The following is a 12,448-nucleotide window of genomic DNA, read 5'->3' as shown; positions in this document are numbered from 1 at the left end:
CGATCACCAAATGAGGCGTCCGTGCCCACTGCCTCACCGCGCGGGCAGCCCGCGTCGGAGCGTAAACAAACTCGACCCCACTCCGCAAAGCCAGCATGTCTAGGAGACAAACGCATACAACAAGCGCTAAGAAACCTCCTCCGTAGTGCCTACACTCCGTTTAAGACATCAGCTACAACGCTGTGGAAGCTACGCAAGTAGTTCGGTGACCAAAGTGTATCACTCCGCGCGTTCTATCCATGCTTCAATGCGCGCCAACAGCGTTCGTTAGCGCGAGTGTGCACCCGAGACTGCCGCGACGGGCTGCCAATAGACGGCCCAAAAGTAAACTCAATAAGAAATAAATTGATCTAAAACAAAGCCTTACATAATCGTAAACCACAATCTGTTTGTTTATAATGATTAACGCTTTCTTCGTTCAATACTGAACACTTTATCAGTGGCTATGGTGTTGGGCTGCTGAGCGCGAGGTCGCGGGATCGAATCCCGGCCACGGCGGCCGCATTTCGATGGGGGCGAAATGCGAAAACACCCGTGTACTTAGATTTAGGTGCACGTTAAAGAACCCCAGGTGGTCGAAATTTCCAGAGTCCTCCACTACGGCGTGCCTCATAATCAGAAAGTGGTTTTGGCACGTAAAACCCCATAATTTATTTATACTTTATATGTACTGAAAAGTAAATACAAAGAACACTTTCCCACAATTACGATAAAGAACATCGAATTATTTCTAAAGGTTGACACAGCTGGCTAAGCGAGCGGAGGCGAACGCAACGACGAGAAACGCGGATTACGTCATGCGCCTCCTCGCAGCACGGCCACGGCTAAATCGCAAGTTCGCGGCCAGTAAAGCTTTCGCTTTTAAAGTCCCTCTATCATTCACAGCTTTGTACCACGGGTGCGATTTTGTAGGAAATCTATTAATTTCTTCATGTCTTTTGCCGCCATCACCGCGCATCCATTGGTAGAAAATGACCGGGCCGTGCCCATTTCATCTGTCAACCACGCGACGTCAGGAACCCGCGAAAACCAGAAACGTCATAGTAACGCTGACGCACTCAATGCGCGGAGCATAAGGCATGAATTTTTGGCACGGCCAAAGGCAGGGTCGTTTCCAAAGGAAAAAAAATGGCGGCCCCTCTCATCGCTATGGCCGTGGCTCTTCGCCGGCGCCGACGTGAACACGGAGATCCGGACGACGCACTTGACATGCCGGATAACCATTTTCGACGCGATTTTCGCCTCTCGAAGGGAACGGTGCGATTGTTGTACGAGGAACTGGCGGTGGAACTAGAAGCGGAGCGAGCGACGGGACTGTCGGTTGAGCGGAAGGTGTGGTGTGCGCTGCGCTTTTTTGCCACCAGGAGCTTCGAAGCGTCCGTTAGGAGCGAGGAGACGACTCGTGTGTCGCCGTCGACGGTCAGCGAGTGCGTGCGACGGGTGGCAGAGGCTGCTGTGAACGCAGGGGCGCGAAACAAGTGGGTCCATTTTCCGAAGACGGCCGAGGAAAATACGGCCGTGAAGGAGGGTCTACTTCGGCGCGGTGTTATCCCTGGCGTCATAGGATGCGTCGACTGCAGCCTCGTAGCTATTGTCGCACCCAAGGGTGAGCGCAAGGCTGCATTCATGTGTCGCAAGGGATGCTACGTCCTCAACTGCATGTTCGTAAGTAAACCTCACGATTTCTGGTGCCAATCTTTTTTGACAGTTATGTTGCTCTTGTGAACGGGCACTTTATATTTACGTTTTACCTCACAGATCTGCGACTTGGACATGAAGATCTTGGCCTTGGACCCACTGCGACCGGGGTCATACCACGACGCTTTCGTCTGGTGGACGACATGGCTGCGCCGGCGGTTTCAAGCGGGGCGCATCGTGAATCCCGGGGAGTATACCTCCTCGGAGAGACAAAACGTGTTTTTTGGCGCAGTCACGCTTCAGTAGCGCAGAACGCCGTGTTCGCTCCAACCCAAACATTTAACCAAATTACAAGCACATGAGTAAGTCGGGAGTGAAAAAAATTAAGTCGTTGACTGCGACCATTGGCAAAGTTCGAAGTGTTAGGTTACAAGCACATTATGTGCCTGAAAGGAGCAGACAAAAGTAACACGTTTTAGTACTGCTACTGCACCCAGTGCCTGTCAGAAGCAGAAGAAATGAACACACATTAACATCTACTACTGTCATTGATAGCACCAACAAGTGTTGATTTCTTCTTCTTGTGGCGGGCACCAAGCAGTGCACTTGTAAATTGGTTAACAGATTGTGTCGGGTATGGACATCCTCAACTCATGCTTTTACTTGCGACTCACAACCTCTAAAGTCTGCCTTTGTTCAATGATACTGTAGTTTCCTTGGTTGACGTACCACAAGGCAGTATTTTGGGCCCTTTCCTCTTTAATTTATATATTAATGATATCATTAGTATCAGTATCAAGGCAAGCTATATAATTTACGCAGATGATACCAGCATATTCCTGATAAGAAAGTCGGCGGATGAATTAGCTGAGGAAGCAAACTTAATTCTTCAAAATTGCATGAATGGACACATAAAAATTGTCTTAAAATAAACACAAACAAAACAAAAGGAATAATTTTTCGAAGCAAAAATAAATGCGTGATAATTAATACGCCTATACTGCTAAATTCAACTCCTATCGATATAGTTCCGTACTTTAAAACTTTAGGTGTTATCTTTCAAGAAAACTTATCCTGGGATATGCACGTAGATTCCTTGGCGGCAAAATTATCTCAAATAATCGGGCTTGTTTACCGTAACCGTCATATACTGCCAACAAAAATAATGATTCTGATTTTCAACACACTGTTTCTTTCTAGTCTAAACTACTGTCACTTAGTTTGGGCTACTACCACGCAAGGAAATTTGGAAAAACTTTATGTAATGCAAAAAAAATTCCTACGAGTCGTAGAAAATGTTCCAAAATATGTTCATACACGTGAATTTTTTATAAAATACAATGTAATGCCAATTACCAGTATGTACGATTATCGACTCTGTAGAGCGTACAAACAAGAAATAAAAAATGGAGCCAGCTTTCTAAGAACACTAGCGGATTTAAAAATCAACATTACAGCATATGCGACAAGGTCCAGAGAGTTTTGGAAAGTAGAAACCGTCAGAACAACATACGGACAACAAACTATTCGTAACAACCTGCCAAGGTTACTGAATAAATTACACAATGAAACCACTGGATGGGAAAATACCTCTCTTAAAGCTGTGTATAGTTATTTCTGCCTCCAATAGATTGTTCCCTGGCGTTCGCAAATTTTTCCTTATTGAAAACAACTAGTCGCATTGTATAGCTTATATTGGTTTTTTTCATTTGTTTAGTTTGTATGAGAAATGTTATTGTTACACCTTGTGTTATGATTATGTCTTTCTCACCCTTGTGTTTCTTCTTCTTTTTTGAACAGTTGTGATACTATTGTGCCTATCATTGTTTTTTATCCTTATTGGTTAGAGATGATTTTTACTATGACCTGTTAGAGCACATCTCTCTTTTTCTTCATTTGCTTCGCATGGTTCGCGATGCTCACTATTGTGTAAAGGACATATCTAAACAATGATGTTCTACCTTTGTGCTCGCTAACGCCGCGCAAAACGCCAATGCGGGGGCCTGCGGCTTCGTCAAGCTGTCCATGTGGCAGCTTTTTCTGCATGCTCCTCGCGTCATGTACTGATGCAAATAAACATCATTGTCATTGTCATTGTCAACTTGCCTCTCATCAGAGGAGTACTCAATGTACTATTTCCATCTTCATGCAGGCGACAGTGGCTACCCGTTGGAGCCGTGGCTCCTGACCCCAGTTCCCGGCCATCCTCCAGTGCAGACAGCCGAGGGCCAGTACAACACAGCACATGCCACGATGCGTTCCGTAGTGGAGAGGTGCATTGGCTTCTTAAAGACCCGCTTCTGCGGCCTTCAGCGAAATCGCACCCTGCTCTACGACCCTGAACGTGCAGCCAACATTGTCGCGGCATGTGCTGTGTTGCACAACCTTCGCCTTTCTGAAGGCGACATTGAATCAGGCGGTGACAGCGATGACGACAGCAGCAATGGCAGTAGTAGTAGGCTCGATGGTAACGGTGACCCCATTCCGCACGGTGGGCCCTGAAACACGGGGTCTAAAATGCATTATTTGAGAGGGCGGGCTGTTCGTGACACTGTGATTGGCATGTTTGGCACAACCCGTGGCCCAGCACATGCGTTACCTGAGGAGTGTGCGGCGGAAGCTGCGACGTCAACAGCAGCGTCAGCATCGCTAGGTGCATCCACACAGTTGTTGCGTAACACATGCCAAATAATTGCATTGTGGATTTCATGCCGTGAAACTGCAAACACATTTCCCGTGCTAAGCTGTAGTTCATGTTTACGTAAAGCAAAGCATTCATGATTTGTTAACAAATGCAAATGTTGTGTAGTGAAGGGTTATGTAAAGCCTGCATATATACTAAGTGAAACAGTATGTTTAGTGGTGACATAAGATTGAAAGCAAGCTAAAAATAAGGGCATTTTCAAAGTGTCTGCCATGATTTGCTTGTTGCTGCTGTCGTCACCTAGATGCCCTGCGTCCCACGCATGTAGCCTGCAGTTGTCATTTTTATTCTTACTCGTATCCGTGAGAGTCCTCTTGTTGCCTAACGCATTGATGGACATAAGCGCCTGTCTCCTCGCTTTCTACTGCGCAGAGAAGCTCAAAAAAGGCCAAATGTACAGTGCACGTCACACCTTCCGCTCCATTGAACGTGCTTTTACACGTGTACCTTCTAGTTCCTCCACCATTTTGTCTCGGAACAACCGCAAAGTTCCTTTGTAGCGACGAAAATGCCATCCAACTGGTCATCCGACATGTCAAACGCTGTGGCTCCCGTGAAGTGTGTGCACGCATGAGCAGTTGACAGATTTCAACAAAGTGCCAGTACTAGTAAATACCAGAACTCGGTGAATGGAATATTGCAGAGTGTGTAATAACATTTCTACAGTGCAAGCTAGCACTGCAAATATAGTAGCGACATGCAAATAAAAGCACTGGAAGAAAACCGCACCTTTCTGTATTATTTCACCCTTCAACATAGATATTTTTTTATGGTAACACTTGTTTATGTACACATCACGTGCGGCAGTTTCTACATTGAATAAGTGCGAGAATAATGAGCACTGCAGTAGTAGAGACATATGTAACGTATCACAGCCACGTCGCAATAAATATTGCATAACATTGTTCTTACATCTAAAAGATTCACAAGTAACTGCATCATAAAATATCACAGGTAACGGCACGCATCGTTGAAGAAAGCTGTTGTACGCTGCACAAGTAGATAGAAATAGCAACTGGACCAGAAACTAGACCAGAAAAAAATGTGCAGGTACTTAAATCACGCACCAACAGAAGAATATTTATTACAGCGAAATGTATAGGTACATCACTGCATGCGAAAGGAACATGCTGTCGTGGAGTTCCATACTGGGAAAAAAAGCAATAACATCTTACTTTGATAATCAGTAAGAAAAACTGCATAAATATTGCACACGAGGGGTAAACATACAATGTATCACAACCATGAAAGGACACTGAATGACAACAAATCGTGGTGATGAAAAACAAGAAAAAAAGACATTAAGCCCTGTATGTAACGGCAAAAAAAAAATATCAGCCATGAAAGACCAGTGAAGGGCAACAAAACGTCATAATGAAAAACAAGAAAAGAAGAAGACATTCCAGCCCTGTATGTCACGAGAAAAAAATGTATGTATGTACATAAATATGCAACAAACAAACAAAAATACACATCGCAAATGGAATGAAGGAGCATAGGCAAGGAATTTTCATAACTTTTTCTTCTTTGCGGTGTATATTCACCGGTTCCTTTCGACTTTACATTAAGGCCCTAAACTGTCACCATTTCATGAGACAGGATTAAATTGTAGAACATTTTCAGTGTGGCTTCGTGCTTAAACTGACATTACAACAACTAGGCACCTCGAAATTGCAATGCCACAGTCGGAATTCCCGCACCACCAGGCTTGCTAGCACGTGTGCAGGTGAGCGTGACAATGTGGACGCTTTTATCGCTGAAGTTCAACTTCAAGCAAAAAATCGTGCTGCAACGGCTATGCTACTTGTGGTTGCATGAAAGGGGGACTTCAGAATTATTTCTTGCAAAATATCAATATCCGGCCTTCATATCATCATTACTACAAGAGCAAATTTTAGGCTAATAAAAAATGGTATCAAATTTTTCGCCTATGCTATCTTGCTTTAAATATGTGGGGCCTTAGAGGGGGGAGGGACTTGGCCGCCGCCATGAGCCAGTGCAGCCAGCAGCAGCTGAAGCAGGCGCTGATTTGTCTCCTGCGACCACCGTTTCACTTCGAGCCGCTGCTGCTGCACGGCGCGCATACTCCCCACCTCCTATCTCAGATGCCGCAGGCCCTCCATATGAGCTTCATGATGTTACCGCAAGACCCCCATATGGGCCTTGTGGTGCTGTTAGCGAATATATGTATTTAGTTTAACTATAGAAGCTCACTAACAAGGTCTTGCTGTGTTGCATTCATCCGCATTTGCAGGCTATTGTCATTGTATATTGAAACACTGAAAGTGACTTTCTGGCCTATGAAACTTGTGCAGTCCCATTCCATTACGACGTCTTACATGGTTATACCAGCTTCCCTGAACCTAATGCCACTTCTTTCTTTTTGCCACATAATTGGGTAGATATTGACACATATTACATCACGCAAATGTGTACAAGATATGATCACCACAGCACTATGTGTATACCTTATGCTTGTTTACTGATTAATATAACTTTTGGAGAGGTCACATGCTCTTCAATTTCATACCCAGAAAAATATACGTCGGTGGCGTTACACATACCTGCTGGTTTTGATTCTTCTCAGACGCAAGTTTACCGCTGTAGGCCACAATTAGTTGCGCTGCGTTACGGACACACTAGCGGCTGTCAGATGTCGGGTAAACAGAGGCCACCATTTTGCGTGCGCTCAACAGCATGGATTGGATGCACATCCAACTAACATGTGGCTACGGCTTCGAATATAGGAGTAGTTGCGTTTGCATTTCTTTAGGCTGCGGCAGTTTTTGCGTCTTAAGGTTACAAAATGAATTTTCTTAACGCAGCATGGAAGTCCGCTTTCATTAAGTGTTGTTTTACAAAACAAATTTGCTATACAGCCTCAGAAAAAGAGAAGAGAACACGAAAGAAACATCCGGCCAATGAAGGGAGCTCCTGATTGGACTATCCAAAAAACGTCGTGCATACGCAGCCACCATTTGCAAAATTGGTGACGTCAGGCAAGGAGGAATTGGCATAAAGAAAGGCATTCCCACAAAATCGCACCCCTGATGTCTGAAACCGATTATAATAATTGTCACAGGGCGCCGTTCGGCAAATCCTTCAACTCCCAGCTGTGGATGCATGTATGACACCGCAAATAAAATTAGACGAAGAAGTGGAACACGAAGAAGAAGAAGAAGGAGACCACATTTCCATCCACTCGCGATTTTTGCCGGCTGATAGGACTTTTCGTGCTGTGTCATTAGTATCATGTCGGCGAGAGCGGCTATTCATGAAGATGTCAGTCCCAAGACGGCGACCACTACACTCCTGGAAGGCTTCGCAAACGTAGACACGCGAGATTTAATCCAGCAGAACGTCTACGTCATTCTGGGTCACGGGTGGTTCCAGCGGATCGCCTTGGTCACCACCTTCGTCACCGTCATCGTGGTGCTGCTCCACTCGTTCGCCTATTACCTCATCGGCCGTCCCGTAGACCACTGGTGCCAGCCGCCCGACAACCTGCGTCACCTCGGTGTCCAGGGCTGGAAGAACGTCGCAATACCCGTGCTGGCTGACGGCAGCTTCAGCAAGTGCTCCGTGTATGAGCCCCCTCTACCGGTGAGCTAATGTCCGTTCAGTCCCTCGCGCATTTCTTCTTACTGTATCCGGCTGTACCACGGCTGCTACACTGACGTCTTCTTGCCTAACTCTTTCTACGAGGCGACGCAACGAGTATGAGGTGTCCCCCAAAACACGAGTGGATATTTCCGCAATAATCAACCTAAAATTAGCTATACGGACAACTTGACATTGCGGTTAGCGTACCATCTTTTCACAGGGCAACATAATTACGATGGGCGGTGTCGTGACTTCTCGTGATATGGAAATTCCTATTCGTGGTATCGACTTCACCTGCAATGGTTTCTTCTTTCCTGCTGTCCCAAGCTTCTTCAGCACGCAATCCTATAAAAATAAACAGCAACATAACGATAGCAACACGCAACCACATGAAGCGCATTTCCCGCGACCCTTCGACCAATTTCATTCCCGTTTCAGATTATCTGGCAATAATGTTTCCAATAAAAGGTACTGCAGTGGGCCACGACGACATATTGTAAACTACACTGGCTACACTGGCATTGTTAGCAAAATGGTAGTGTGTTTTTCTGCAAGTTTTTGATGTCACGTTCTTGAAAACAGCCCTAGCTGCAAAAGGAGGCATGCATAACGATGAACTTGATAAGCCTTAAGGATATTTCATGCCTACCTTGAAGGACACGCCTAGAATAAGGGTGAATGGCAGAAAACACCGCCAGAAGCAACAATTCCTATGCGAACAGCGACGTCGCAGCAGTAACTTCATGTATTTCACATGACAGCGCACACGATTCACACCCATCTAGTGCCTTGCATAGATTTTTTTTAATTGGAAAGTGCAAAACCCTCCTTCTTGACTGTGACGCGGAAGGCTTCGGCAATTTTTTTTTTGTGTGTGTAAGCATTCACGCGCATTTCGCACAGCAAGGACGACCCTATGGCGACGCCCAAGGCGTTCTCTTTGAAATGGTTCATAGCAACACGGGAATCGTAATGAGAAAATGAAACCACTCAAATATCATTGGGGGCACTGTACGATATAAAATTATATAGAAAAATTCTTGAGTTTTGCGCACCATAACCACAATGTGATTAGGAGCTACGCCATAGTGGGAGCTGCGGAATAATTTTGACCATCTGAGGTTCTTTAACATGCGCCCACGGGTGTTTTACAGCGAATACCTCTACCGCGCAATGCATTTGTCGTGTCCGCGGGCGAAAACTTAGCTAATCACAACGGGGGCTGCGCGCGCTCCTGGCTTCCTTGAAGCACCACTAGATGATGCTTGTCTCCACGCATCTACAGCAGCAACGGCGCCGTCCGCAAGGGGAAAGCAAAAAAAAAAGAAAGAACCAGAAAGTTCGCCTCCACGCCTACCGTTCGCGGCAAGCGTTTCCCGGTAAATGTAACTGTTAAATAAGCTGCAGCCGAGAGACATTTCCGAGTCTTTTAAGCATCCGTAGAAGAAAATGACGAGCAGATGGCAACGCAGGGAAGAAGGCGCTTCCCTATCCGCGATGCCACCTGAACACACTTTTTCCTCGTCAAAGGTTAACGGTTCGCTGGTCATGGGAAATGGGAAAAACACGAACAGAAAAGACCGGAGGCAAGAAATGTTCCCGTTTCATTCTCATCTATGTTGTTGTCGGATCCCGCCGGTTATATATTTTCGTAGGCGGGACATTCATTTCAGCGTACAAGACCAATACTTACCTATGATAGCACATGGTGACGTCATGGTCATATATATCATAGTTCGTATGCAATTCAGGCTAACTGAAGAGGCATGGCGCATACAGAGACCGAGCCTAGAAGTTTCTCAGTGATTAATATTTCTCTCGGATCTATTTCATTTCGATTGGGCGGACTTTTCTTTCAACGTCAAGGAGAATTTGCTAAGAGGTTCATCAGAAAGCGGTTCACCGTGGCGATTCACGTTTTCGTTTCTCTCCCTCTTATTCAGGGTGATGACCAGGCCGAGCGTAGCACAGTGCCGTGCAAACGCTGGGAATACGACACCGAGAAAGACGGCGAAAGTATTGTCAGCATGTGGAACTTGGTGTGCACCCGCAGCTGGCTCTACTCCGTTTCGAAATCCACGTTCGGACTGGCCCCCATGCTATTCGTTCCGATCGCCGGAATAGCAGCAGACCGCGTGGGTCGGAGACCGGTCTTGTCCACGTGCGCCATCTCCACATTGCTCGGCAGCCTGTTCGCCGCGGCGTCCACCTCCGTGGGAATGTTCATCCTGTCGCGCCTTGTCACTGCTGCCATGGCCAGCGCAACCATGATGATGGCTTTCACTATGCTCTACGAAGTGACCGGAAGTCAGCACCGGGCTCCGTATATGCTAACAGCCAGTGGCACCGCCATTGTCGTGACGTCTCCACTGGTGCACCTTCTTTCGACGCTCAAGCCAAGGTGGGTGCTCTCACAAGCGTTCCTCGTCACGGCCACGGCGATAATGGTCTCTTGGTGCTGGTACCTGGACGAGTCCCCCGTTTGGCAGATTGCCGCTTGGAAGATACGAGCAGCTGAATTCACCGTACTCCGAGCAGCCCAGTTGAACGGTATAGAAGCTGGCAAGGCCACAGCAACATTCCAGGCGTTGAAACAGCAGCTCCTGAAGCTGGATGCCAACACCATGTCGGTGACTGCTGGCACCACGAGCATTCTCCGTTCGGCTTCCTTCCGGCGGCGCGCATTGTCTGCACTCGTGACGTGGTTTAGCGTGAGCTTTGCCCTTTATGCCTCAGGCGTGGGTGCCACGCTCGAAGAACCGTGGGTTCTCGCATCCTTTCTATGCACTGGGCTCATTCTCATCATAGCCATCTATGGCATGAAGCAAGGAGGCCACCGCGTGACTCTGTCAGGCGTACTTGTCTTCCTCGGCACCTCAAGCATGCTGCAGACAGTCCTGTCGAATTGGCCCTTGCCCGCCATACATCCTCTGCCGAGGATAATGATGTCCAGCGCGTCGGCGATTGCCATGTGCCTGAACTACGCCTACACCGCGGAGGTGTACCCTACGACGATTCGAAGCGTGGGACTTTGCCTGTCGTACTCCTTCGGCCGGCTTGGCGTTCTTCTGGCTACATCCGTCGAAATATTCTTGCACGAAGAGCAGCTCTTAGTCGCTGGGGCCATCACGGCAGCACTGGCTTTTGCGAGCGCAATAGCGATCCAGTGTCTTCCCGAAGTACATGTCGAGAAGAAGCCCGCCGAAGTCCGCCTAGTTCTGAGCGAAGATCAGCGCAAGGAAGCTCTGAAAACATCTTTGAAGCCCACCACGGAGACGCAGAAATCACCCAAGCCAGTCAAACCGGGCAAGCAGCATGGCCAACGCAAGAGAAAAGCAAGCTCGAAACGCAGTACCGCGACCGCAATTTCAGCGGCATCGCCAGCGGCAACATCGCCTGCGGCAGCCTGTTCCCAAGAGGAAAATGTGGGTTCTCCTGAGCTAGCCTCACCGATGCCGATGTGCAAAACCCCATCGCAATAACTCAAGCGCATCGAATATATGCGGGCTGATTCAGGAACACGTAACTTCGTTTCCTTTTATTTTCACGTACTCACAGGTTTTTACTACCTTTAGCTAAACTGACTTTGCGGTGATTGGTTATTATTTAATTCGGATACCTTCTGCTGCATTGTTTTTGTGGGCCCAAGTTTTTTCACCTTTGTTTTCTTGTTCTCAGTGAGTGCGAATCATATACTAGTGGCTGCTTAAGACAGATTTGCTGGCGCAGCTAATCCTTAAATGCATAATATAGCCTCTGGCGCATTGAAAAGACAAAAGGTGTTGATTTATTTCACACCTACCATATGACTTTCATTCAATGTACCCGCTCCATACTTAAAGTTTTCTGGCTTTTTTACTTGCTCAGTAATATTAGCATAAATCGTGCAAGGCAGCAGAGCCGTGCTTCTTTGGAACTTTCCACACTGTTAGAAAAAAATGTCTATTTGGCCCAGTTTCTAGATTTTACTACCCAGTACAACTTCGAAACTACCTGCTTACTCCCTTGGATAATTCGGACTTGGTAGGAGGTACCTTTATTAGGCATTTACAAGGTTTCACAGACCACTTAGTAAAAGGCAATCCCTCTCCCATCCGTTATTTGTTATCTGTGTTGTGGCTGTCTTAATGGGGTGGTTTGATAGACTATAGTCCTTATAAATATGGTGTGTGAATAGTTATATGCTGCTTTGTGGCGCACTTTTGTGCAGACGGTACGTTCTACAAATATAGGTTCAGGATTTTGTTGATGCATCCAAAGGCATAAGTTCCCACCGGTGCAACCTGTGCTCGTCATGACTATGGGTATACGGGGTCGTCATTTTTTGTTCTCGTGAATTTTCAAGAATCGCTTGTTACCCATAACATGATTTCATTCCTTCGGCTGTATTATTCGGAGGCGCACATTACTGGCACCAGAAATCGAAGCTCTTATTCGAATAAATAAAAAATGTCATGTTACCTATTTAATGAATAACTTCATGGTACATATTGCAATTTACGA

The 12,448-nt window shown here is 46.6% G+C and overlaps 2 protein-coding genes across 2 annotated transcripts; both read left to right on the top strand.

Moving 5' to 3' along the window:
- Positions 1 to 1,149: 1,149 nt before the first annotated feature.
- Positions 1,150 to 4,140, top strand: LOC139060326 (putative nuclease HARBI1). Its single transcript, XM_070539429.1, has 3 exons — positions 1,150 to 1,669; positions 1,759 to 1,875; positions 3,791 to 4,140. Exons 1-3 carry the CDS (start codon positions 1,150 to 1,152, stop codon positions 4,138 to 4,140), a joined length of 987 nt encoding a protein of 328 aa, XP_070395530.1.
- A 3,395-nt stretch (positions 4,141 to 7,535) lies between these two features.
- LOC139060541 (solute carrier family 22 member 7-like) lies at positions 7,536 to 11,573 on the top strand. The gene is made up of 2 exons (XM_070539703.1): positions 7,536 to 7,945; positions 9,889 to 11,573. The coding sequence occupies exons 1-2, from the start codon at positions 7,595 to 7,597 to the stop codon at positions 11,425 to 11,427; spliced, it is 1,890 nt and encodes a 629-aa protein (XP_070395804.1). The 5' UTR covers positions 7,536 to 7,594; the 3' UTR covers positions 11,428 to 11,573.
- Positions 11,574 to 12,448: the final 875 nt, after the last annotated feature.

Source organism: Dermacentor albipictus, chromosome 5, assembly GCF_038994185.2.
Source record: "Dermacentor albipictus isolate Rhodes 1998 colony chromosome 5, USDA_Dalb.pri_finalv2, whole genome shotgun sequence".
In the NCBI taxonomy this organism is placed as follows: Eukaryota; Metazoa; Arthropoda; class Arachnida; order Ixodida; family Ixodidae; genus Dermacentor; species Dermacentor albipictus.
Note: the sequence above shows the minus strand (reverse complement) of the source record. Positions and strands in the feature narration are given on the sequence as shown.